The sequence below is a fragment of the Fusarium musae genome, chromosome 7, assembly GCF_019915245.1.
Source record: "Fusarium musae strain F31 chromosome 7, whole genome shotgun sequence".
NCBI lineage: Eukaryota > Fungi > Ascomycota > Sordariomycetes > Hypocreales > Nectriaceae > Fusarium > Fusarium musae.
Genome location: NC_058393.1, coordinates 2,633,156 through 2,659,794, shown reverse-complemented (window position 1 = coordinate 2,659,794; position 26,639 = coordinate 2,633,156). Strand labels below are relative to the sequence as shown.

Sequence of the window (26,639 nt, the reverse complement as noted above, 5' to 3'; positions counted from 1 at the left end):
TGGAGGAGAACGTGAAGGCTTCAGGCTGTGATCATCTGTTGTGATGATATCATTTATGCTTGCAACTGTCATGTTCATCATAGAGTGGCTTTAGAGGCAGGAAAAGATACCATTCGAAGGACGATGATCTCAAGTCTTTCAATCAACAAGTAAAACACTTCAAACACTTCCATCTATGACAGTTTCATCAACACCAGTGAATATCTCCTTTCATTTCACGGACAGGAGCACACACGTATCCGATGAATGCCATCTCATCTTTCTCTGTACGATTATCCATAGTGTAAGCTATAACGATATCTACATGAGCCCAGCCTGTTTCCCCCTTCCTGCGAACACAATACAATACTCTGAATCTTCTGCATGTCAATTCTCTTTATTTTATTCATAAAAAGGCGGAATGGTAATAGCTCGAGCGTTAACGTCGTTAAATCAAAAGTCAAACAACCGACTACAGCGAAAACTTCAACCGGGGCTCCTTGACCTTTCTCACACTCTCTCGTTGTTTGTTTTTCGAAGTTCCTCCCTTGAGACTTTCAAGGGCAGGACGGATCCAGACAATGGCTTTTTTTTCTCGTTTGCGCCGCCGGGCAAGGCGGATGGCCACTCTTCTATGGAAGGAATATGGTATCATAACAGGAAGGAAATTGGGCGTGGACGAGATGTCAAGACATGCATGAGATGGAGAGAAAGGCCGCTGGGTTGCAGCTTGAGTGCAAACTCTCAGAGACCATAGAACTCCCAGCCATCACCAGCTGCATCTGTCGGTCCCGCTCCATCGGCGGCATGGGGCGCAAATTCGGTCCGAAGTTCTTCGTTGAGTCATAGCTCCTCATCTTCCAGCTCAGAGGGCTTGAGAAGACCGCCAACCTTCTGTCGTCGTTCCATATCAGCGGTCTTGGCGTCCTGCTCCTGTTGTTCCTTTTCGACAATGAAGAGCTCAGCGTTGTCGCCAGCAAACTCCTTGAGGGAGACGAGGAAATCACGGAGGTTGAGTCGGAACTTGTCGTACTGCGTGTTAAGCGTGAACAGGCCTTCGACGAAGCTTGTGATTTGGTTCCTGTACAAAAATTAGCTTAGTGGCATGAAGGGCAGAGGTGGTACATACGCTTGCAGATTGCGGAAGGCGTTTTGTAGGAGGTTAGCTACGAAGTTGGCGACAAACTCTCGGTTGTCAGTTCCAGCTGCAGCCTGATCGGGGCTGTAGATAGGACCCTGGATCTTGGGCTGAGATCCATCGGCTGGGTTGACATAATAAAAGAGCTTCATCAACAACATGGATTGTGTCTTGAAACCGGCCTTGTGGTCGTTATCCGTCACAACAAAGAACACGTCCTGGAGGATGGTGATGAAGAATCGCTGGAAGAAAGCGTTGGCGGTCTGCACATCAGTCTTCTCAGCAATGTTGTTAATCAGCTCCAGAGCCATGTTAAGACCAGCTGCCTCGACATCTCGGTTGTCGTGCTTGAAAGCCCATGAGCATGAGTCGATAACAAACTTGAATTGGTTGTTGTCGAGCTTGAGCAGGGCAGGGAAGCAGTGCAAGTTGATGGCTCGGAGGAGGTTGAAGAATTCGACCCGGTGCTCGGGGAACTCGGAGAAGTCCTTGTTGATCATCTCCAGAGTGCACTCGAAAACGTTCTGCATGATAGTAGGAACCTGGTCCTCCATCAAAGCCTGTTACTTGTTAGTATTAAATCCTGCAAAAATGATTAAGGTAACACTGACAGAAAGCTTGGTGATAATAGTAGAGCAAGCCTTGAGCACCTCGGCATCTCGGGCGCCAGGGACGTTGCGGTTGTAATCGACAAGAACAGATTCCAGCAGAGGAGGAACCATCTGGGCACGGACGGCCTGAAGATCCTCTGCCTTATCGACGTACACCTCAATGAGCTTGAGGATCTCCTTCTTGATGGTTCGGAGACCTCGGACCTTGGGCATCTTGGTAGCGAGTTCACCATCGCGAGCCACAGCCTCAGAGATCAGTGTACTTGTGGCGTTGTACATCTGAAGCATGTCATGGTAGATGCGGCCAATCTGGGGATAGAAATAGGACCCCACAGATGAGCAAGCAGACACATTCGTCTTCATGATGTTTCCAATAACCTTGATAGTCTCGGCATCCTGAAGGATAGTTGGGTTGACTGTTGCCTGCTTAATGATCTCGTCCCAGGCTGCGTTGGGGATAGCCATCAGGTCGGCAAGGAGTCTCTCCTGCTGATGCTTGTTGCCCTGAGCGGCGACCATATAGCCACAGGCTTCGTAGAAGGTGTGCACTTGTTGAGGCGTCAAGTCGCATGTGATCTTACCCATGTTTCGAACAATCTCCTCGATGAACGGCTCCTGCTCGCTAGGTTGCAGAGCTACAAAGTGACGTCGACACTGACGGGCGATCTTAATAAACGTATCGCAAGCCATGTCCTGGACACCTAAACCAATGTTGATCAGCATTTTAACAGTCAGCTCAAGCTGGTTTTCACATACCCTCATGTGACTCGTGCATGAACTCGAACAGCTTGTTAACGACTGTCTTAAGGAACTTCCAATGAGCCTTGAGGAAGCGAGGGTACTGTCCGACAATGTACATAATGTTACTGGCGACAACGGCCTTGTTGTCCTTGCCACGCTTCATCTCAGTGAGACCGAGGAGGTCCTTAATGACAGTAACAAGGAACCTCTTCTCTGTCTCCTCATTCATCGCCAAAGAGATCGAGCCGATGGCCCAGCAAAGAACGTTGCAGTTATGCCAGGACCACTCGCTTCCGTCGACTTGCCGAGCGAGCTTCTCGGTCATGATGTTTTCTGTGTCGACCACGTCCAAATGTGTCAGGTATACAAGGCACTCTCGGATCGTCTTGTAAAGTTGTACTGTGTCACTTTCCTTGACGAATTCTCGGACAATTTCACCCTCGTCGTTCTCAACAATCAAGACTTCCTCGGGACGGACCATCTTCTCGATCATAACGACTCGAAGGTTCGAGAGGACCTCGTTGTATTTGTGCTTTCGAAGAGGGTAGTTGTTGAGCATCGTAGGGTTCGGGGCGCCGCTTCCAGAGATTCCTGCGCCAACTGCCATGAGAGGGTTCAGGTCGGTCATGGGGAGCTGTTGCATCTCCTCGTAAAGCTCCTGGACAAGCTTGAGCCAATAGTCGAGGGTAATCTTGAAAATTTCTCGATCATCGATCTGCGATATCCTAATAAGATAGTAGTGACCATGGATGAGGAAATCGCGGTTGGGGAGTTTCTCGATGAGCTATCGCAATTATGTTAGATTCGTCCGGATATCAAACACAGCATAAAACGTACATTCAAGTGCATTCCGAAGAAATTGCAAAGGAAGAGAGCCAGGTTTTGTATGAACTCCTGATCCCTCGAGTTGCTGCTTGGATATGTGCTCTTGAGATCAAGAGAAACGGGAATGATGTTAGCAATGGTAGTCAAGGTCTCTGTGAACATCTTAACAAGCTGCTCGTCGTAAGAGTTGGGCTGGCCGGGACCGCCAGTCTGAAGGCCACCAATCTCAGTAAGACACTGCATGGTGACGTTGCGAAACTCGGGGGTTGAGAGGAAACGGGTTCGAAGTGTCTCGATAAGCGGTGTCTCGAAGATGTATCCCAAGGGGATCCAGTTGCAGAATCGCAGAAGCGTCTCAAGGGTCGCCTTGATCAGACTAGGCTGTGTGGCCGTGTTGAGGACCTCCTGGCAGAGGTTGAAGATTTGCGAGAACTCGGCGCACATGGTCTGCTTGAGGTTGCGTGTCTTGGTCGATGTCATCTGCTCGGCTGAGTAGTCGAAAACTTCCTCCGAGAGCAAGCGAAGGATGATCATGTTGTTCTCGCAGATGGATAGATTGGAGTGGCAGGACGAGATGATTTCATTGATAAAGGTAGGCCAGTTGTGAGGCCACTCCTGCTTGAGTACGGAAACGAGGACGAGGTTAAGCTTGTTGAGCAAGGTCTTTTGCTGGCGCAGCGACTCTTCGGTGCTCGAGCACTGGATAATGAACTGGACGATGAAGTTTCGGATTCCTACGAGTTACATGTCGTCAGAATTGGTTGCTAACTGTTATCGCGGTGAGGACGGACCTTGGCACTGCTCCCGAGGGAGGACCTTCCATCTTGTCAAGATCACATTGTCCAGAACCTGCAGACCCAAGTCTGTCAAAATTTGTTAGTCGAGTGGATTCACAAGTCAAGCATTCGCATAGATCGAAGGGAGGAGAGCTGGCTTGGATACAGCACAGCATAGGAAGTGGCGCAAAGCCGAGGCTACACACATTTGGTTTGAGGGTACTGCGCATCCGAGAGGATCTTGTCGACCATGAGCCACGCATCGGGGTCTTCTTTGAACTGAAGCTCTAGTCAGTAAAAAGCTCTGCACGAGCCGAGAGCTAGATCTGTACGAACCTGGTTGAGAGCAGCTTGGGCGGCTTTTTGCTACACGGTTAACGAGGCCGGGTTAGCTATCGCTCCTCACTCATGTCGACGCGCGGGGTCCACGGTTGGTAAAAACCGACGCCCAGAAGACTACCTACCTGCTCACCGCGCCCCTCGTAGAAGGAGCGGACGAGGACGTCCAGCTCTTCAATGGAGGCGGCCATTTCGTGTGGTTATTTCGGGTTCACGAGAGGATCGTTACGAGGTGGGAGGAGGAAGAGGTTGGCGGTTGGAGGTGGTGGTTGTGGTGGGCGGACGAGACGAGGCGGGGGGGAGAGAAGATCCAAGCAAATACCAGCCCCAGGCAGATATATCTAGATCAGAGAAGCAGTGGCGCAGCTAGCTCTCTATAATATGGAAGAGAGAGGGCTAGAGAGAGGGAGACGGGATAAGGCGATGTGAATGTTTGTCGGTGTTCGCGTGGGAAAAATGGAAAAGAGGAGAAACGCAAAGTTCGGCTTTGGTAAAAGCAAATGGAACTAAGGCAAGGCAAAGTGGACGACGTCGGTGAGGTGAGGTGAGGTGAGGTGTGAAGAGATGGTCTGGACGGCTTGAAGTGGACGAGAGTGGAGTTGAAGGGGAGCAAAAGCACTGTGAATACAGTACCTTTAGTGGAGTACCGAGCACAGAAATGCCCCGCAGCGAGCAGCCTGCCTGCGTCACTACCTTACCTTACGCTATAAGGTAAGTTCCAGTAACCACCAGCAACCATGGAGGTCAAGCTCAGAGCTCTCCCGTCTTGATCTTAACGCACTGGATCCCTATATCCGTATGTCTCACACTGAGGGCGGTTTTGTCAGCAGCGGGGCTTGAAAATGCGAGGTCTGATGGAGGGTTGCCTGTCATGTCATGTCACTATCACATCAATGTATCTCTACTTTGATCCGTGACGGCGGTTGATGCTGTCACTGCGCATTTCTCATACCAAAAGGGAGCTCAGCTAACGGATTGCCGGACCCATGACGCTGGGATCTTTGTAGTGGTACTTGAACTTACCGAAACTCCCCAGCCTCCCCGGCGCATAATTAATTAATCGATCGATCTCATGATTCGCTCTGGGTTTGACAACAGCGCCTGTTTGTCCATCTCGTACAAAAGCTGTGAGCTGAAATTACCGCATGCGGCTACCAGAATCACGATCGTAATCTGAGATGCCTTGTATGATAACAACCACAAGCCAAACATATATCCAGGACTACCTCTTGAAGCATGTTAATATTTAGGCTGTCATGAACTGTATCTAGCGTTGATGTTCTGCATAAACGAGAGGGATTGTCGCACCCTTCATGACAGCAGACAACATCACCAGGCATAAACTGATAGCTCACAAAACTCAACGAACCATATCTAGACACGTCGGTCATCAGAGTATCATATTTTTTCAAGGCTCGCTCTATCGACAAAAGACAATACTGGCCAACCCTCTATAGTTGGCTCTGTTTGTATCCAGATATCCATACATGGCCAGCCATAGTTTCATTATTTAACTTTTTTGCATGGACGGCCAAGAACTGACAATATGCCGTCTTTCTTTTGGCCATCTTCAAGCGATGTTGATATTCGTTCACTCCATTTCTAAGCCTTGTAGCCAACCTCGAACAAGCTATCCTTAAGAGCGCTGAGAGCCTTCTCGATGTGGTTTCGGCTGGGGTCAAGCTATCAAAACCATGTTAGCAGGTTATCTCGAGTAGACAAATTCAGATACACTTACAGCGCTGACTCCCATATGGCCGAATCGGATATACTTGGGAGCAATAGCCTTGTGAATACCACCAGCAAAGACAACACCCTTGGCGGCCAACTTGGGCAGAACATCAGCAGCGCCAATGCCATCAGGCAGGTAAATAGCAGTCATGGCGTGAGCCTGGTCCTCAGGTTTAGTAGCAACGACCTTCAGACCAAGGTCGGTAACAGCCTTCTTGACCTTGTTGGAGACCTCGATGTGGCCCTGGAATCGCTCAGACAGGGGCTTAGTAAGGATCTGAGTAAGGCTAGTGTGGAGGGCGTGGATGAGCTGGGGAGAAGGAGTAGCGAAGTAAGAGGGCTTCTTGGCCTCGTAGTTCTTCATGATGGGTGTCCAGTTCTTCAGGGAGGCAAAGTAAGCGGGAATGGGAGTCTTGCGGTTCTCAAGAGCAGCGGCGACAGCTCGGCCGCTGAAGAATGAGATGGAGAGACCAGCGGGAACACCAATGGCCTTCTGGCTGGCAGTAACAACACCATCCAGACCCCACTCATCGAAAGCGATCTCCTCACAGGCAACACTGCAGACACCATCGACGATAACGAGAGTCTCGGGGGAGACACGGCGGACAGTAGCAGCAAGGTTCTTAAGCTCACTCAGGACACCAGTCGATGTGTCGACGTGGGTGACTGTGAGGATCTTGTACTTCTTCTCGGAAAGAGCCTTCTCGATCTCGGGGAGCTGAGGTCGGCCGCCAACTTCACCGTCGAGCTTGGTGACGTTGGCACCGTAGGCGCGCAGGCAGTCGGCGAAGCCATCACCAAAGTATCCAGTGCTGAGAACGAGGGCGTTCTCACCGGCCTCGACAAGGTTGGCAGCAACAATATCCCATCCCAGGGTACCGGAACCGGAGATAACGTAGGGCTGGGCGGAGGGGTCGGTCGATTGGAATAGCTTGCGGGTCAGGGTGAGGGTCTCGCCGAAGGTGTTGACGAAGCCGGGGCCGACGTGGCTCTCACTGTGTGACAAGTATTAGCAAGCGAGATATTATCAATCACATCACGCGAACGTACCTGTAGTGGCCCATGGACTTGAGGACCTCATCATCGAACTCAATGGGTCCAGGAATGAGGAGAGTAGCGTGTTCAGGTTGAGAAGACATGGTGGCTGTGGATGTTGAAAGACGACGAGCTTGGGTAGAAACTGAGGCTTGAGCAGGAGAAGCCGCGGTATAAGAAGAAGACGACAAGTGACCTGAGACGAGAGAGATCCTATCGGCCGACGCAGATGCAGTTCCAGCGGCCGAATACGTCTTGAAGCCCGCCGAAGAAGAGGGGCTCTCGGCGGACAGCTCCGTAGCGCGGGGCACCCGGACCTTTCTCCCCTCCATTGCAAGTGCCGATCTTAACAGGCTACGACTGGCTGCTGCACCAACCCCCACTGCCACGGACGACAACCGCTGAAGGGGCGCCAGGTTGACTGCCTGAGGCCCTGAAGGTCTCGTTTTGCGGTGCCGCAAGCAAATGTGCCTGCTGCAACGGAAGAAGGCCGAGAGGATAGAGAACGTCGGTAGGCTTCCGATTCGGGGCACAGAAGCCGGGGTTTTCGGGTCTATGAAGCACCGAGATATAAACGTCACGCAACCCAAGAGTTTTTTAAGCAGTAAAAAGAGGATTTTGAGGTTGTTGATTCAGAGTCCTACGAATTGCCTCAGGGGAAGAGGAAGAGGGAACTTCGCCTAGGGAAATGCGCTGAGCGTCCTGACTCTAGCCCCGGAATCCCCTGTCTTCCGTCCCCGTTTTTTGCTTCTTTCAGCACAGCAAACGGAGCTTTCCCACTGTCGTGTCTAGGTTAGCTCGGGTTATGTGAGGCCGCTACCGGAGCGACAGGATTGAATTGAGTGGACGATGATTCGGCCATCTCTCGGGATCTTGAACCGATTATGTCGAACCGATATTTTCATATGATACCTAAGCGTTTCCGCTGATTCGGGGCGTACAATATCGAATGATATTAGTTAATTATCATGATGGAGTTGCGAGCGCTCTACGGGAAGGGTCCCGATCTAAAGTAACGATAGCAAACGGTAGACCGACCGAATATGATCAACATTCGGCCAGTTCTAAAAGACCCTCATGCGATACCTTTATAAAACTCAAACAACTTCTCTGCACCATCTTCCCATTGAACATCGTTCTGTAAATGATGCCCTGCTCCCTCAACGAATTGTAGTCTTACACCATCTCGCTTGTCATTTCCAGCCTCACGGTAAAATTTCGCTGTCTTGTCCGTCACGGGACCTGTCATGAGCTTATCTTGAGTACCTGCCATCACGAGAACCTTTTCGCCGCTGGCGCCGTCATTGCGAATATGACTCAGGATGCTTGATGGCGACGTGAAGCTGTACATCATGCTGAAAGGCCACAAGTAACTCTCATAGCGGTTCATGTGACGTTGGAACGGGATGACGGATGAGAGAGGGAACTTGTCGCCAAAAAAGGCTCTTTGGGTGAGCTTTGGGTGGGAGAGAGGTGAGTTGGAGTGCCAGAGATGGAAGATCAGTCGTATGGTGAACCATGGGTCCATCTTCCACCAATTCATATACACGCCCATTCTGCGACTGTGTTAGTATCCTGGTAGGGGCTCCGAGATACGTGTTTATCTTGACTCACGATCCAAACCCTGGGACTGCACCCAGCAAAGCAAGTGCTTTCACATTAGCCAATCCATCGCTAAGAACACCTTGACTCAAACCACCACCACTTGAATGTCCAACAAGCACAACCTCCCTCTCTTCCCTCGTCTGCACCCACTCTATAGCCGCAACGAGATCAGAAGCCAAGGCACTTCGAGGGGTTGCAAAGACCATGCGGAAATACGATGGATGCCATGATTCACCGTGGCCACGCAATGAGACTGCGTAGCATTGGACACCGCGTGCTGCTAGATATTGCATGTATTCTGTCCATACCCACGCGCAGCCCATGCCGCCATGGCAGAAGACGATGGGAGGGCCATTGAACTTGTTGGTGATTGATGGGGTATTGGAGAGGACTTCGATTCGGCCTTGGAGTGTGTTTACCCAGTGACGCTCGAGACCTTCAGGGACTGGAGATGGAGGCCCTGAAGGTCGAGTATAGTGAAGCCACTGATAGCTGAGATGAAAGCCGAACATTGTTGTTCAGTAGCAAGACTATTAGGCTGTGTAAGTCGGGGTTACTGGTGTTGGTGTAGATGTATGGAGGTGAGTATGATGACTCAATGCATGGGTATTGCTCCCCTCTTATAAGAATACAACCTAGCAGTCAAGATTTCAATCAAGGTTAAAATAAGCACAACAGCAAGGTCCCTTTCTTCCGCAAAGATCTTGTTTGTCGCACATGCAAAAGCTCAGCCTGCAAGCCACCAGCTTAGCCCATAAGCTTCAGCCTTCAGCCGCTCGTTAGCTTGGTCCATCCACAAAGCAGCTCGTCGGGAGAATCAGGAATGAACATGGGAATGCCTAGTAATTGCGTTTCGTGTGGTCTAAAGAATACTTTCTTGCCGAGTGGCGTACTCGGTGAGGTCAAAGTGAGTAACGAATCCGACTTCATGGATAATTATTGTTTTGGCTGAAGACAGTATGAGTTAATGTGCTTCTACCATTACGAGGTCATGATAGGCTATTTTTAAACATCAATTCGCATAATTACCATGCGTCTTTGCAACGTTGTATCATGCGGCTTTCATAAGACGAGAGATCAGCTTCAATCCATGCCTTGATCACAGGTCAAGCAGGTCTCTTTCATGGCCATTTTCGTCCATATTACAGGCAATAGTCGGACCTTGAATTAACATGAGCGATCTACCTAACGCAATCAGGAACAGTAGACGATCAACTCCGCAAGACCAATCGTCTTGTATTACCCACTCGTTCTAGAATACTTCCATTCTTCCCTTTCGGCTCTGAGTTCCTATCAATCCCTACCCCGCTCTCCCTCTCTGCGGAAACCTACCCGTCAAGTATGGAGAGTCACAAGGATGCCATCGTTTTGTTTTGTTTTGTTCATACATCGATATCATTGCCATTAAACATTTCTGTGCCTCTTTTGTGTTTTAATCCCAAGGGTGATGTCATCGTCTACAAGAGCCAATGCTACAAGACCAAATAATGCAAGGAAGCGTGTTCCCAAAGCGTATGTTCTTATCTTGACGATAGGGGCTCAACAACTGACTTGAGATTATCAGCTGTGTAAGATGTCGAGATCAAAAGATTCGATGTTCTGGGTCGCAACCATGTCAGCAATGCGATAAGAGGGGGTCAGTGTGTCAATTTGATGATGAATCACGTAAAGTTGTTGTCTCGAGAGGGTAAGTCGATACCAAGAAGTATCAATGAAGCCATGCTTACATATCCCTCCCAGGTATATCAACCGTCTCCAAGAGAGGTTGGCGGCCTTGGAGAGCAAGTCAGAAGAGCACTCCCTTCTTGAGGCTACCGCTGGCCGGTCACGGAGCATCGATTTGAGTAAGTCTTTGTTGGTCTCCCATGGGCCTCTCACTAAGAGTACCAGGTGATCGTATGCCAATATCTACCGAGAGCAACGAGATCTCAGAACAAGTGATAAAGACTTCAGCTTCAATATCGCCATATGGAACAGCTGAGGCACAAGATCAACGACAACTCAATGGCGAAGGCAAAGCTCCCCTCACGAATCCATTAGCCTTCCACACGTATGACTTTGTTCCAAGCGTCACAGGACACATCCGTAAGTCCATACTCTCTCGTCTAAGGAGTTAGCACTTCAAATTGAGTATTAACTTATCGTCAGTTTTCATGGGAACATCATCAAATTGGTCCTTCAACAAGCGAGTCTTGACCATGACCCACGAACGTGTCAAAGGCCGTCCATTATCAATGCACAATCTGCACTTCACCGGCACTGAGGGAAAGGTCTTCGATCTAAGATGGGATGGAACTAGAAAGTTGACGGCACAGGATGCTCCAGACATGTCTGCCCTGCCAACTCAAGACTTTGCTCTGTATCTCATGAACTCGGTCAAGTTTCACTGCGGTTGGCTGTACAGCCTATTTGATGAGGACATCTTCATGGAACGCTTCCGTCTGTTCCATGAGAACCCTACTGAATATTCCCGTGCAGAACCTTTGTGGTTCGTTCACTACCTTCTTGTCCTGGCGTTTGGGAAGGCTTTCGTGGTTCAATCAACCAAGTCGAGACGGCCTCCTGGAGGTGACTTCTTCATACAAGCCATGAAGCTCATGCCCGATTTCAACTTCTTTGATTGCGATATCATAGAGGAGATGCAGGTTCTTTGCTGCGCTGCTTTATATCTGCAATCTGTGGATCACATACAACAGGCATATCGTCTGGTAAGCGACTGGCTCTTTTAATATGTATAGTAACTAACGGCATCAGGTCTGCTCCGCGCTTCGTCATGGCTTGGAACACGGTATGCATACTGAGATGCAATCCGATGCTCTTGACGCAGCTTACGTACAGAGAAGCCGACATGTGTTCTGGACACTCTATGTTCTCGAACGCCAGCTGATTTCGCTTCTGGGACTTCCGCTCAGCATAGCTGACGAGACGATAAGCGCACGCTTTCCCGAGTTCCCAGGACAACCGCAAAAGCTAGAGGCTCTGAAGATACATGTTGACTTCTGCAGGGTTCTTGCAAAGATAAATCAGAGTGCGTGTGTTCTTGTGCTACAGAGACATAGTTACTAACCTTTGCAGCCGTTTATGGCCTTGAAGGAAAGCTTGACAGTCGATACCTGGCCGCTACCCAGTCTGTTCTCAAGAGTATCGCTACTGTAACAGAACGATTGAATAAGTCCTTTGAGATTCAGGCAAGCGAGGGGATGGCTGGCATATCACGAATATCAGCACATCTTCATTTGATGCAACACCAAGTAAGCTCGTCTGTCTCCCTCTGACTACCAACTTCTAACAGAATAAGTGCATCATTCTCACTACGAGACCACTGCTATACACGTTCCTGCTTTCCAGGCTTGGTCACTTAGAGGTAGCTTTGATGCATTGGCTACAATCAGAGAGTGTGAAAGGGCTAGTCCAAATGTGCACCGAGTCGGCTCAGCAGATTTTGAGGATCCTCTCCAGTCTTTCTGAGCAAGGACTCTTAGGTCAGTTCTCCGGTCCCAGCTTTTATTTGAGTGTGCTACTTATTCTCGGATAGAAACATTCCTGAAGTTCGATCAGGACGCCGCCTTCAGTGCTACAATCGCACTGCTCATGGCTGCTGCGATCGACTCATCGCTACTACCAGACCATACTCCCTGGACGCAACGCGCCTACGGTCTCTTCGACGAAATGAACTCGAGAGGCAATCTTGTGGCTAACATGGTGGCTGCTGAACTGAAGCAACTAGAAGACTTACTCAAAGGCTTCCTCGCCAACAATGACTCGAGGCCTGTGGTTGCGACACAGGGCCCAAACACGCCTCGACAGGGTTTTATGAATGACATAGACAGTGGCACAGGCTCTGTCACTGATTATGCCGAGCCTTTCAGTTTTGAGTCGGATGATGACCTTGGATTGGGGCTGAACTATGAACTTAGTGCGGAACAGCTGCTGAATATTGCCAATTCGCTGGATATTGATAGTTTGACATGGCCGTGGCCGGAGGATCCGATGGCGGAGGATGTGGACGGTGTGTGAGCGTCGAAAAGTACAACTTGAATACAAACAGTATAATTTAGATTCATCATTGCGTGTCCTGTAACGCTGGGTAGTATGTTTAGTTCTCCTCTATCCCCTGGAAGTGCAAAGTCGACGTCAAAAATTGTCCTTTCGTCATCCTTCTTTCTGGTCAGTTACTAAACGAGATAAGATTTTAGAATTGTGCATCGAGTCAGTGACATCGCTCTAGCTCTCTCGAACTACCCGTAGAAGCTTTCATAGTGGAATGGTTTCCTGCTTCCATACACAAATCACGAGCACATCACCGAAGATGAGGTTTATATGTAGATGAGGACAATGCGAAAAAGCTTCAACAGTATGCTATGAATAGTCTCCGAAACCTACGGAATACATCCGTAACCAAGACCTCGACACTATCATACAACTTTCAAGACGTGGTATTTACCACAGCTGAACATAAGTGAGGAAGCGCCTCCACTTGGGCTTAGCATAGTACTCGTCGAGTTGCTTGATCTCATCGACGCTTAAGTGTCGTCGACCGGTGAGACAGTCGGCGGTGGCAGGATCTCTCCAGGGAGTTCGGAATATGACCTTGTATCCAGCAGTGAAGCCAAAGATGACAAGAACACCAATCATGTATTGGAAGAAGTTGGAGGCAGAAAAGCCAGCGCCACCCTGTGAAGTATGAGTTAGATGATTGCTCGTATAGACTGAGGATTGTTGAGGAGGTTACTTACAACAGGCTTGATTCCGGAGTAAATACAGCAGACCAGCAACATGACGGAGATGAGCATCAACCAAGCTGGTGCAATGGGCCAAGCACTCGATCGCCAGGCATAAGTCTCTGAGAAGAGTTTGTCGTTCTGGGCCTTCAGAGCACAGTGGAATCGGTAGTTTGTGAAGGAGATGATGATCCAGTTTGTGAAGAATGAGGCGCTTGTAATGGAGATCAGCCAGTTCAGGACAGTAAGACCACCAGCTACAACAACGTTAGTCGTAATTCTCAGAGTGTGAGGGGCCACTTACCAGAAAGTTGAATGTATCCAAGAACGACAGCAACAACAGATGTGATGATCAAAGCAAGCCTGGGGCGTCCCTTATCATCGACATGTGCAAGACGTGTAGAAATAAGACCCTGATGAGCCATAGTTCGCAGGACTCGTGACGAGAGATAGACTGACTCAGCAGCGATGCCAAGGACACCACAGATCATTCCAGCGTTCAGGAGCGAAGAGATACCGGGAATCCCAGAGTCTGTAACAGCAACGACGAAGGGTGAAGCGGCAACACCACCTCCACCGAGAAGACGAGGGTCGTTGGAAGGAACGAGGAGGGTGATAAAGATGACGCTGAGCATGTAGATGAAGTTGACTCGGAAGGGAACGAGCTTGGTGGCGTGAGCGAGGGAGAAGCGTGGGCTCTCAGCTTCACCGCCCATGATACCGATGAAGACTTGGTCACCGACGGCCCAAGTAGCGAGGAGTGCACAGTTGGCAAATCCCTAAAATTGTTAGCAAGAGAAAATCTAAAAGATTCTACTTCGAGACTTACAGAGAAGCCGTTCAAGAATGCTGGTAGGTCAGTCCATGTCTCTCCGTGATGAACATAACCATTAGGACCAGCTCCAAGAACCAAAGCCAAGGATAGAGTAATGATAATCAAGAAGAGGAAAATCTTGATCAAGGACGTCACATATTCAAACCAGGCGAATACGGTGTTCGGGAGAAGAAAGATAACGAGACAGGCAAACATGAAGATGCTGACTACAAGACTCGTTAGCTAGATTCAAAAGGACTGAGGGGTAGAACTTACGTGATGCAGCCAAAGGAAACGAGCCCCCAGACCAATATCCTACCAAGATATGGAAGAAACCTGCCTCAGCAGAGACAATAGCAGTCCAGCCTATGACAAGTCAGGGTACATGTCTTAAAATCAAGTTCAGGAGTAACGAACCAAGCCACTCGGCGAAACCTGCTCCAAAAGCCAGAGCGGGATCAACCCAACGATCAGCATAGTCGATATAGTTTCCTGAAACAGGGAACGCAATGGTCATTTCTGACAACGATTGTAAAACAGCCCAGACACATGAGCACACCATGAAATATGCAATCACCATGTTTCCTGGGCCGCCAGTCGCGAGGGCTTTTCCGGTAGCGATGAAGACGCCCGAGCCGATATTGGAACCTAGGGCAATGATCTTGAAAAGGACATGTCAGTATTGCGAGTGATTCTGGTTTATGGGACTTACATGAACTTGTCTTGGTGTAAAGGATCGATGGAATTGTCCATGTTTGCCCTCTTGCATTTCAATAGCTTGAACTTCATCAATGCTTCGTGAAGCTGCGAGGTCAAGACCCTCATCTTTCGTCATCGAACCGCGGGACTTTTCTGTCATTCCAGCTGGAATGTTGACATCGTGAATACTTTCTCGACGCATGATGAAGAAGGATCTCTCAAAACGAATTCAAGTTCAGTTAAGCTGTTGTATGGAGATGAGAACCCTGGAGTGGGAGCTTGCTGGGATCCATCTTTTCTGCACGACGGCGATCGTACGTCTTTATACTGTTTTCTTCATACGTGATGGAGCTGTCTCATAATACTAGGGGGTGAAAGAGTCTGGGGAAATTGTACCAACATGGCGATCGTATCGTGATTGGATTCTACGGGAAAGTATCCGCGAGGGCTATCTCTATATCAAGCATCAAGGGAGGAGGATGAAAGAAAAACAGGCTATCAAAACGCTATCAGGCATTTACGACACCCACTGAGTGTTTAAAGTTACCCCGGATTCTACCCCAGCGTCGACTAGGCCAGAACGAGCTAGCTTTCGAGCGTCTATCAGTCGAGACTCGTCGTGAGGTTGTGAACCATTGGTTAGAGCCCATTCTATGTGATAGCAGTGGAGTTTAGCCTCTCCGTGGCGCTACGGATGTGCTTCCGATGATGAAATCGCTGCGCAACATGTTGATCTTATCATGGTTATCTGCCGATGGTAAGGAGGAGCTGGGCCGAGCTAGGCATGGTATCAGTCAGTCAGGGCGATAAGCCACTTTTGACGTGAATGAGGAAGGGTACCGCGAGGGGTGAATCGGGGAAAACGGCGAGAGTTAGTTGGCATCTAATCCCGTGAGACAATTTCATAACCGTACCCAACGTCTTCGATTCAGTATCTGATAAATGTCTGATAACTCAGCTGTGTTTAGGCAAGTGTTATCAAGTTTCTTGATATAAAGAGGCAATCCTCTTCTTATCATGTCTACGACTCGGCGAGACATTAAAGTATGATAACGTCGACTATCATGAGGCATTCTGTATCTCATCGGCGCGGAGTCCCGATGTCTTGCATCCCCTGTCATGCCTGCCATCAGGTGTTGTATAGGAGGCTCTGATACTTCATGTCATTAGAGGGCGGCCTGCGTCCCGGTGGCGTTCTGCAGCAAGCCTAGGCCGACCCAATGGACTGGGACTCTTTCTGATACGATCATTTGCACGTTGCATGACGCCCACGTGTCAAACAGTCACTATCATCTTCGTCCAGCAGAATGTACAACATACCACGATATTGAAATCCTTTCTATCCTTCGTGGATTCTGTTCTCATTGGATCGGGGTCGAAACATTTGCATTGCATTGTTTCAGCCAAAACCTATGAGTTGAGTCCTGGCACCACCAGTATTTATGATAGTCTCATGCAATCCAGTTCTCGAACGGCGACTTATCTCAGGTCAAAATGCAACACGACGGAGTATTTGATACGCTAAGGCTAGCTCGGCCTTAATGGTAACTTGGACGGCAAGGTCGGCCACCTTTCAAGCACAGAGAGCACAAGTGGCGGTGGCAGATATTTCTATCTGATTTTGTCCAGCGCCCAACTCTAACAGACCAGACAGAAATACCATAGAAATGCTCTCCAAAAGAAGTACGTGTCTCTGAAATACGTCAAATATTCATTCGGCTGAGTAATAATTACAAAAGCATAGTGTAAACGTGTGCGTGGCCAGCTAACTCATCTTAAGCCACGTCGCGGAAACTTGCAACAAAGAGAATCATATACAACTGTAGAATATATCTATCAGTATTGAATGATATTTCGATTCTTTGAGGTTGCTACGGCCCCAAAAGCATTGAGGCACTTGCTCCATGGCGAGTCTCTACTGGAAACAATGGCACAAGATACTCCTGTCCTTAAGAGGCTGTATACATTTTCAAAACGGCGATCCTATGTCATATGAATGCAATTGTTACACAGGGTTAAAGAATATAAGAGTCGCCTTATCGGGGTCGTTGAACACCTGGTTTTGATCATGAAGTCAAAGTCATCAAACAGTCGCGGATATCCATTGTTGATCTGTTGATGGCTGTATCTGTCTTACCTCTCATATTCCGACTGTATTCAGTCACACAACCATTGTTAATGTCTTGCTTGATAAATCTCGCTGGGGCAATGCGAAGGTTTCACTATATTCAAGAGACTTCAAAAAGGACTATTCTAGAGACATCAAAGTCGAGTATAACAGTTGTGACTATGCTTTGAGAAATCGCATCAGGTCCAGAAAGTGCATTCAACAATGATTTCACTGGCCAGGACGAGCAGCGCCCCATACTGTCGAGGACTACTATGGGAAGCTGAAAAGGGTTGACTCTTGAATTATCCATTTATTAAAGGATATACTCACATCCCACCTCACCACAGTCAGAAAAAAGAAACAGGTATTGGCTTGTACCGAATTAGAACAATGAAGTCAAATTCATGGCCAATCAAGGGTACTTTTCCAAAAGAACAATTCCATTGTTCTGCCAAAATCTGGGCGTGCTGGGCATGAGATGTGACAGCGAGATCACTTCCCTTACCCTGGAACAACCATCCGTCTTGGCCATGCAAAATATCTGGCCAAGACACTAGCATCATCCAAAGACAGAACAGCCAGCTCTATACCATCTGTTGGACAATTGGCACCTAAACGATGCCTTGACAGCTCGACTACACCCATTTTTACCTCAATTACCCTGCATCCCAATGCGATATACCCAGTGTTCAACCGTGAACAGCGGCATCGCCGAGGTGGCCAAAGCACAGCGTTACCGTGACATGACCAGCGCCCGCAAGAAGCCCCAATGCCAAGGACAACACCACGGCCCCCGGTTTCTGCCAGCTCGTTCATCTTGGCGATTTGTAACTTCTAGATGCATTTGTATTCGGCCGACGAGGTGTCGTTTAGATAAGGTCAATCCGTGGGGCGAACTGGTCATTAAGCATAACAGTCTTAGTCTTCTGACGACATGATTTGCAGAGGCTTTTGCGACTGGCCGGAGGATCATGAGGAATTGCGGCGTAGGTACAGCTACATGCTGCAGGGTCGAACAGCCAGAGATGATAGGGGCAACGGGATCGACGGGAGGTCAAGCAACCGAGGCAGATAGGGCCCTAGGTAGTAGGTACTCCGTACTCAGTAGCGTAGCCAAGTATACCTAGTATACGAAGCGTATGAACAGCCTGAAATGTAGCGGTCATCTTGCCAACAGTCTTGGCTCGAGTCTTGGCGGAACTGGGGCTTTATATATGCAACAGCTTACTTGCCCGTGCTCGACAAGTAACAACTCGTTATCACCTGTTGCCAAGTGATAAGGGACTAAGACATGCTGCAATAAAGTTCTACGGCGCAGAGACATGCCTAGAGCGGAAGGTCAGCGGCCGATTCAACCAACCTGCTGTATTGGGACTAAGACTTGATTGAGATACGCGTCAGAGTCAGATACCATTCTGATTCGACAGTTTCGAAATGCTGGCCTACGACTACCCTGTATCGACTTCTTCTCGAAAACCTGCAAGGCTGATTGATTTGCAGTATATTGCATCAGGATCCCGATGGGTGGTTACATTTGCGTTGTGAGGCTTGATGTATCTCTTGGCTTTGGTTGAAAGTAGATCTGGGTCGGCTTTCTTAATGGATCGAGGACATCTTCGAGCCGCGGATGAGGTGTAACTAGTCAGTGTAATAAGCTTTGCAAGTAAGTATCAGTCCAAACACATGCCAGTCAGCATTTGCTGGTTGTCTATCCGTACCACACAATGTACTGTACATCTGCAGCTCGGGTAATTACACGTACACACACTGACTTTTGGGTTGTCAGGTGTGGCTCGTTGAAGGTAAGCTTAATGCTTAAAACAACCCCTGCGGCTCTCCAACCAAATGAAGAAAGCGCCGCAGGTTATTGCAGGTAATAATTTTCCTCTCGTCGGCCCGTGAAATCGGCCAACTCGGGACGGGTAATGCAAAAGACACTAACAAAAGCTTCCAGCTCGGTTATCGATTACCGTTTGATATGGTGACTGTTCTCTTATTGTCATTTCAAGCTGAGTCGCGTGTCTATGTAATGGACACAATAACCTGCAAGGTCAGGGGCAACATTTGATAACGCTGGAACTGGTCTTGCGGGGACTGCAAGGGTGCCCAGCCGGTCATGTCCGGCCTTGTCATAGCCCGTGCTCCATGCTTCAAGTCAAAACAACGGGGCCTCAACAGCGATGGCCACAAAAACCTCGCCAGAAGAATTGCATTACGTACAAAACTTTGAGCGACTTCCTCAAAGGACAGTTGCTGGTGGTTCTGTCTGAGGACGATGGAGCTCTCCCCAGATTCATGGCGATTTGCCCACGGGGTAAGGCAGTTTGAGAGCAAACTGTTACGTATTACCCCGTAGATGGGATTCGCAGCAAGATCTCAAAATCTGGAGGATGAAACGTAATGTACTGTAGGTACATCTCTGAAGCTGAACGCTCCCTTTGTGGGAAGCCCGACTGCCGCGGCGGCAAAATAACCGCGCACCGCTATCAATAGTGGGAAACCTGGGCTGGGAACCGGTTTGAAACCGCGATTTTGCTGTTGAGTTGGTGTTATCACAGTCCCTCTCACAAAGATAGCTGATGTCGCACCACGGTAGGATATGCCCGGGGTCTGTGAGCTTCGACCAACTCAGCATTTCAACCTTTCCCTTCATCAACCCTTCTTGTGCGATCGACGTGTACTGATGACTGCAGGTCCTTTTTGGTTTCATTAGCGCCAATCGGGAAGCCAAACAGCAAGGTAATGGACACTTCGTCACTGCGCCACCCTTCTAGAAGAAAGCTATTTTCTAGGCATGCTCCCACCCCTGTCAGGTTCTGCAAGATGTGGTAGGAGGCGCCATTAGCCCTGTCATACTCTAAAATCACCTGCGAATCGCACGAGTGAAGAGTCGTGAAACCGAGGGACAGCATGAGTGGCCCAAGGGATCAACTCAGGTAGACTCATATCGAACACGAGTTACCGAAAGACTGACATGAGGTGACAGTATCACCTAAGAGAGCAGGTGGGGGCTGTACGAGATGGGTAATTTGGGTATCATTGAGACAGATGCCAAGCTGCTTGGAATCATGCTGAGCCAGTGTTTCGGTAATCAGAGGCTCCCGAAACGGCGTCAAGTTGATATCTGGCCCGAATATCTAACATGGGAATGTTGATTGGAGGATTTCACTGTAATTGCTCTTCTTGTGTATCTGCAATGTCTGCCACATGGTGTAGGTCACATATGGACCCCAAACCTCTACGCATCTCTGAGAGGAGGAACAAAAGTTCGCTCAGTGCACATACGGTTGCATATGTCTATTGCTGACTGAGTGATAGTGAAAGCTTGGCAGCTGAGGTTTAATATTGGATGCCAGAAGAGTCGAAAAGCATGGTCCGAGTCTCTTAGTGTGTTGATGATTGTATCAGAGTTTTCGTATGGTAAGAGTATCATTCAGTGAAAGATTGCAAAGATAGCAATGGCTTGATCTCGGCTTTTCTCAATGAACCTGAGAAGAATCAAGAAATCAAAGAGGGGCATTATTTGCCTTTCACCAATGTCAGAAGTGACAATGGGGCAAAGTATGGCAAGAGGTACCTCAACGATGTACCGGTACCTTCCCTCGGAGGTGGAGTAAAGTTTAGCGTCTTTCAAGGATATCGTTCCTCTCCAAATCTCCACTTTACCTTGAATTAGGTTGATCGTCTTGCATGGCTTGAGCTCTCTCTTGTTTCCCCTGGTCAATGCCTACCTACGAAATGTCTCAGAAACGGGTCGAGTCCTTTTTACGAGTGAGCAATGTTGAGCCATGGCGGGTGAGATTGGAAGGTAGAAGTGAGCCTATGGGGTGTAAGACAGAGAGGAAGAGAAAGAGTGAGAGTAATGCATGCGCTTTGATGAGGCGGCACGGGAAGCATGGGTTGTGGCTGCGACTTCCCCAGTCCTTTTGCTGTTGATGGATGGATGTTGCCTCTTCCCAAATCTCATTCTCACCCTCATTAAGGTACATTGCATGCGTCGTTCTTTCCCACGAAACAAGGGGTGTGCATAACCGCGACATCGATACTGAACCTATCGAATCGGAATCATGTTGCCCCTTCCTTCCCTTCGCCTTGTCCTGGTCGCATGTCGGCGATGGTCTCCGCTCCGCCATCTGAATCTTTCGACCTACCCCAATCATCCATGTTCTTCCGTATCGCGGCTCTTGGCACTTCGGACCCTCTCCTCTCTCTCTCCACTGCGCTTCCACGGATGCGCTTCAAGGCTTCCAACTTGTTGGTGATCGGCGACATACAGGAAACTAGGGGTATGCCCAGTAACCTAGTCTAGTCAAACCTGGGGCCTCACTAGAACTTCGACTCGAACGAATCCATTCAATCCATCCTTTCCACTATGGCGGCCGTCTTCGCCTCTAGGGCACAGACTCTAACGAGACCCCGGGTCGTCTTGGTCTTCTCCCTTGTCCAACTTATATTTAAGAAGACTCGTTTCCCTCGTTCATGACCGTTGCTCCCGCCCATCACCGTTTCTTCTTCATCCAAAAGACCAAGGTCACTTGACCTTTCCTATCATTCTTTAAGCCCTGACTCTTCAAGAGTTACCCACGGGGGAAACGTCAAGATGGAATCAAAGAGTTCCAGCGACAACCCGACCAATGTGTCCCAGGAGAAGGGCACTACCATCACCGAGCACCCTGGCGATGTCCAGGCCGGTGGTGGCTTCGCCTTCCAGGAGGAAAGCAAGTGGACCCGAAATGGTCTCACTCTCGAGTCCTTCCAGCGCCGAAGGGACACCGGTGACCATGAGCTTGATCGTCGTATGAAGCCTCGCCATCTTCAGATGATTGCCATCGGTGGTTCTATCGGTGCTGGTTTCTTCGTCGGCTCAGGAAAGGCCCTTTACACTGGCGTAAGTCTAGTTCTGTCTGTGCAGTCCATGTCCGATACTAACATGTTTCAAGGGTCCTGGTTCTGTTCTCATCGACTTCATCATTATCGGTGCTATGATCTTCAACGTTGGTATGTTCACGTACCTAACCCCACACTCCCAATCAAAAAACTAACAGCTGTCTGATAGTCTTCGCTCTCGGTGAACTTGCCGTCATGTATCCCGTGTCTGGTGGTTTCTATATCTACTCGTCTCGCTTTATCGATCCTTCTTGGGGTTTCGCCATGGGTTGGAACTATGTCGCACAATGGGCTACCGTTTTACCACTCGAACTGACAATCTGTGCTGTCTGTATTGAATATTGGAATGATGAGCTCTCGCCCGGAATCTTCATTGCAATCTTCCTTGTTGCCATCATTCTCATCAACATCTTTGGCGGTATCGGATACGCTGAGGAAGAGTTTTGGTCATCTTGCCTCAAGCTCGGAGCTACTGTGGCTTTCATGATCATCTCTCTCGTCCTTGTCTGCGGTGGCGGTCCTTCCCACGGTCGATACAACGAGTACTGGGGCACACGCTACTGGAGAGAGGACCCCGGTGCTTTCAAGAACGGTTTCAAGGGATTCTGCTCTGTCTTCGTCACTGCTGCCTTCTCTTTTGCCGGTACTGAGCTTGTTGGTCTTGCTGCTGCTGAGTCTGAGAACCCTACCAAGGCTCTCCCTGGCGCCATCAAGCAGGTTTTCTGGCGTATCACCCTGTTCTTCGTTCTTGGTCTCTTCTTCATCGGCCTTCTTATCAAGTCCACTGATGACCGACTTAACATTTCCGGCTACTCCAACGCCAAGGCCTCGCCTTTCGTGCTTGTTGGCGAGTACTCCGGCCTTACTGGTCTCGCTGACTTCATGAATGTCATTATCCTGGTCTCTGTTCTTTCTCTTGGTGTGTCTTGTGTTTACGGTGGCTCCCGTACCCTGACTGCCATGGCTCAGAACGGATATGCTCCCAAGGTGTTCACCTACATCGACCGTGGTGGCCGCCCCCTTGTTTCCGTCGCTGTCCACATTCTCATGGGTTTCATCGCTTTCGTCAACCTTGATCCCAAGGGTGGACAGATCTTTGACTGGCTCCTGGCTCTTTCTGGTCTCTCGACCCTGTTCACCTGGGGTTCTATCTGCCTTGCCCACATTCGCTTCCGCAAGGCTTGGGCTCGACAAGGCCACACTCTGGATGAGATTCCTTTCAGGGCCGCTTTTGGTGTTGTCGGCTCCTGGATCAGTCTCGGCCTCATCTGTCTCGTCCTTATTGCCCAGGTAAGTCATCGCATTCCACGTTCAAACAAACATGACGTTAACAAAGTCCATAGTTCTATGTTGCTATCACTGCTCCTCCTGGTGAATCTGGTATGGGAACTGTCGAGGGATTCTTCATCTCGTACCTCGCTTTGCCTGTTGTCCTTGCCTTCTGGGCTATTGGCTATCTCTGGAAGCGTGAGGGTTGGCTGTCAATCGACAAGATCGATGTCGACACTGGCCGACGTGAGCACAACTGGGACGAGATCAACGCTTACCGTGCCAAGGTTGCCACTTGGCCCGCTTGGCGACGCTTCCTCAACAAGATCATGTAAAGCCTTGGTCTTGTTATGAAGTTTGTTTCTCCCATTTGCGTACTAGAGGCGCTTTGACTGGAAGCGTATATCATAGAACAAATCTCCTGTATATTCTTTATCGTTAGATACCATAATAGCATGATATTGTGCCAATCTGAACACCTTTTGCCCTTTATAAATGTTACTTGGTGGCATGGTGAATGAGTCTGATGGTTATGTCGTAACAAGACTATTCCTGCCCTTGGCCGAGCAAGGATGTTATGCCAAGAAGTCACAATCATTGGTGAAAAGGCGACAAGAAGTTCCCCATGGCTATGGCAAGGGCAGTTTGGTTTGGAAATGTTCTACAAGAGCCTTTTATAAACATCAAAGGATGAAAACTTTTCTCAAGATGTGATCAAACGCGCCCTATGTTCACTTCGATATTGACATTGTGTGGAGATGACGCCCTGGAAGCACGCCCTATGTGTCAGTATGGGTGGATGGTGGAGTTTTGGAGATTGCGTCTTCGCTTCAGATAGTCACGTGTGGACAAGAAGGACTGAGTCGAGGACTGAGTTGACAAACATCTACTACTTATATCTCAAGTGTCTTGTTGACTTGGCTGAAGCAGATATTTGATGTTGCGATATTGCGGGATCTGCACGGCCTCGGTCCAAAGAGACTATCTGTCTGAGATGACAACTCGGCCTCGACTTGAGCAGAGTACCTACCTGATGGGCATTCGTAAGTTGTCTCTTCACCCCTTTCCTCAGCGACAAGAGCCAATGGAAGAATACGGGGTTCGTATTACAAACTCCAGGTTTGAGGCGGATCTTGTTACGTACAAAGTCAAACACAGATTGAGAAGAGGGAGCATGATCGGTAACGGCAGATATCCTGGGGTAATAGGTAATAGAATCCACAGACCTCAACGACCATAACTCGACTTCACATGTTCACCAAGACTTGCAGTCGTTGGGAGTACGTAATATGACACGGAGAATAGGAGACATGAACCATGCTCCCACATCTCGGCGTCCTTGGTTCTCCAAATCGCGCCATGACACGCACGACAGCTCCCCAATGAGAGGTACCCGAGGTAATTCCCTCAGACAAAGTCACTCAAGTACAGTACTTAGTCCCCGGAGCATGCACCCCAGAACAGTCCAAGGGCCAGGTCCCACTGGATAAGCTAGATAAATAAGCGCTGTACCAAGAATTCAAGGTTAATCTCAAGCGTAGTTCTTTGTACGTATTTTTTACATGATGGAAATTGGAGATGATGCGGGGTTGTTATCATTATTGGGGACGTGCGGAGAATGGGAATCGCCTGAGGGGTCTTGCAGGCATTGAAGGAATGTGTGTATGTACATCTTCCAGTTGGGTAACTATTGTTGGCTCCCCCGGGCACCGCCTCAAACCCTGGTTTCAGGGCCGTAGGACGGTGAGTTGCTGTGAATTAGCGTCTTGGGTCGAATGGGGTGTGTTAATAATGGAACGGTCAAGTCTCGAGGGCTGTTGGTTGCGAGAAAGGTGAAAGGAGTGTTGAATTCGCATGTGGTGAGGTAGAGCTTGTACAGAGGACATTACCCCTGTAGCCCATGCTCTTTTGGGCATTCTCCAATTCATAACTCCAAACGGTTGATGTTCTTCCGTCTTTCCAGAAGCTTTCTATACTGAGCCGTATGTTGAGAATCATCAGCACTTCATCTTATATCAACAACTTGTGTATTTCGGTCGCCAAGAACACTATATTAACGTTAAAACTCCCATCCTCCACTTCCCCAGACTTCGCATCTTGAATTACGAGATAGAATACAAAGATCTCAACTATTACTCAATTGTTTGTGACGGACAAGGTACATCCCCATGCCATGGGGTTCTGCTTCAGCCGCTGCAAGCCGCTGTGCCGAGCAGAGCACCCCTTGTGAATGGAGTTTTTTACGCAACAGGAACTTTGTGAAATAAACTCGTGGGCCACCTCGGTGATCATGATCTTATGGAGTTGAGATTCAGAGATTTTGGGGAAAGTGGCTCCGTAGGGCTGGAGCATGGAGCTGTGATGTAATTAGAACGCAGGTGAGGATATCACGAGTTTTGTGGTAAGGTGCAACAAAGTTCGTGGAGATCTGTATCTGAGCAGAGGATTCTCATACAAGACCACAGCTAAGTAATTTCTTAGCATATTACTTAACTGGCAGTTCGCCACTATGTGAGGTGCAATGCATATAGTGTTCTTTGCCTTGCTTGCCTCGTCATAGTATTCCGCGAGATAGGCTGTATGATCACTATGAGTCACTGTCCCGAGGGCTACTGGTACTCTCTCCTCTCTTTCTTGCTTCGAAGCGACGTAGAATGCCATTACTTTGCACAAAATATCTCTCGAAGACAGAGGTCTCAGCCCACGTCTTTATTGTACAAAACACCTCGACACCAATGCCCGACAAGGCCACAAGAGCCGAAGCCAACGAGGTACTGTTTCTTCAGCGGCACAGGTAACCCTCAACCCCCCAATTCCCCCTTCAATTTTAGGTGCATTGCTGATATTTCAGTGCTCATATAGAGAGGCATACGCTGTTCTTAATATCGCTTCGTGCCTCCAAATGTGAAGACATAAGTCGTTCACTAGACTTCTAGAGGATCAGCTGCTACCAAGCTCAAACACGGTTCTTACCTTCCCTTTCATTGAGAAACAGTTATGCTTATCTCTTAAGGTTAGCTGGAATAGAGTTCTGGAAGGAGCATGCTTCCAAAAGGGTATACAGTCCCAGAGGCAGGAAGTCAATTGTCACGTGTGAAAGCTCAACGTCTAAGTCAACGACGCATCTACAAACAGATCAAAGACGACCTGAAAAACGACCATTCAAGGCCATTGATTGTATGTATATCAACAGCAGCTTAATGGTGTTACTCATGGTTATCGATTGGCGCCATCCCAGTGACAAAGACGTTGGCAATTGAGTTTCAGCGCCTCAACACCACAACCACTTGGTGATAACAGAGGATGCACAAAAAGACACAATCGGCAAAAGTAAATGCTCGTATTCTAGCGCTTGTTTA

General features: G+C 48.8%; 6 protein-coding genes across 6 annotated transcripts; 2 read left to right on the top strand and 4 right to left on the bottom strand.

Annotated features, from left to right (window-relative positions):
* Positions 1-822: 822 nt before the first annotated feature.
* Positions 823-4,600, bottom strand: J7337_009974 (uncharacterized protein; the record flags this gene model as incomplete). Its single annotated transcript, XM_044827565.1, has 8 exons — positions 823-1,060; positions 1,109-1,677; positions 1,729-2,429; positions 2,485-3,253; positions 3,307-4,028; positions 4,086-4,157; positions 4,277-4,349; positions 4,535-4,600. 8 exons carry the CDS (start codon positions 4,598-4,600, stop codon positions 823-825), a joined length of 3,210 nt encoding a protein of 1,069 aa, XP_044678159.1.
* Positions 4,601-6,011: 1,411 nt separating this feature from the next.
* Positions 6,012-7,279, bottom strand: J7337_009973 (uncharacterized protein; the record flags this gene model as incomplete). Its single annotated transcript, XM_044827564.1, has 3 exons — positions 6,012-6,092; positions 6,148-7,135; positions 7,191-7,279. The coding sequence occupies 3 exons, from the start codon at positions 7,277-7,279 to the stop codon at positions 6,012-6,014; spliced, it is 1,158 nt and encodes a 385-aa protein (XP_044678158.1).
* A 971-nt stretch (positions 7,280-8,250) lies between these two features.
* On the bottom strand, positions 8,251-9,292 carry J7337_009972 (uncharacterized protein; the record flags this gene model as incomplete). Its single annotated transcript, XM_044827563.1, has 2 exons — positions 8,251-8,731; positions 8,790-9,292. 2 exons carry the CDS (start codon positions 9,290-9,292, stop codon positions 8,251-8,253), a joined length of 984 nt encoding a protein of 327 aa, XP_044678157.1.
* A 1,199-nt stretch (positions 9,293-10,491) lies between these two features.
* J7337_009971 (uncharacterized protein) lies at positions 10,492-12,797 on the top strand (the record flags this gene model as incomplete). The annotated part of the gene is made up of 6 exons (XM_044827562.1): positions 10,492-10,624; positions 10,929-11,488; positions 11,535-11,808; positions 11,856-12,031; positions 12,073-12,262; positions 12,316-12,797. 6 exons carry the CDS (start codon positions 10,492-10,494, stop codon positions 12,795-12,797), a joined length of 1,815 nt encoding a protein of 604 aa, XP_044678156.1.
* Positions 12,798-13,220: 423 nt separating this feature from the next.
* J7337_009970 (uncharacterized protein) lies at positions 13,221-15,216 on the bottom strand (the record flags this gene model as incomplete). The annotated part of the gene is made up of 7 exons (XM_044827561.1): positions 13,221-13,454; positions 13,517-13,758; positions 13,806-14,280; positions 14,331-14,542; positions 14,592-14,681; positions 14,733-14,976; positions 15,028-15,216. 7 exons carry the CDS (start codon positions 15,214-15,216, stop codon positions 13,221-13,223), a joined length of 1,686 nt encoding a protein of 561 aa, XP_044678155.1.
* Positions 15,217-21,724: 6,508 nt separating this feature from the next.
* Positions 21,725-23,615, top strand: INDA1_2 (Amino-acid permease inda1; the record flags this gene model as incomplete). Its single annotated transcript, XM_044827560.1, has 4 exons — positions 21,725-22,012; positions 22,065-22,122; positions 22,181-23,301; positions 23,355-23,615. 4 exons carry the CDS (start codon positions 21,725-21,727, stop codon positions 23,613-23,615), a joined length of 1,728 nt encoding a protein of 575 aa, XP_044678154.1.
* Between the last annotated feature and the right edge of the window lie 3,024 nt (positions 23,616-26,639).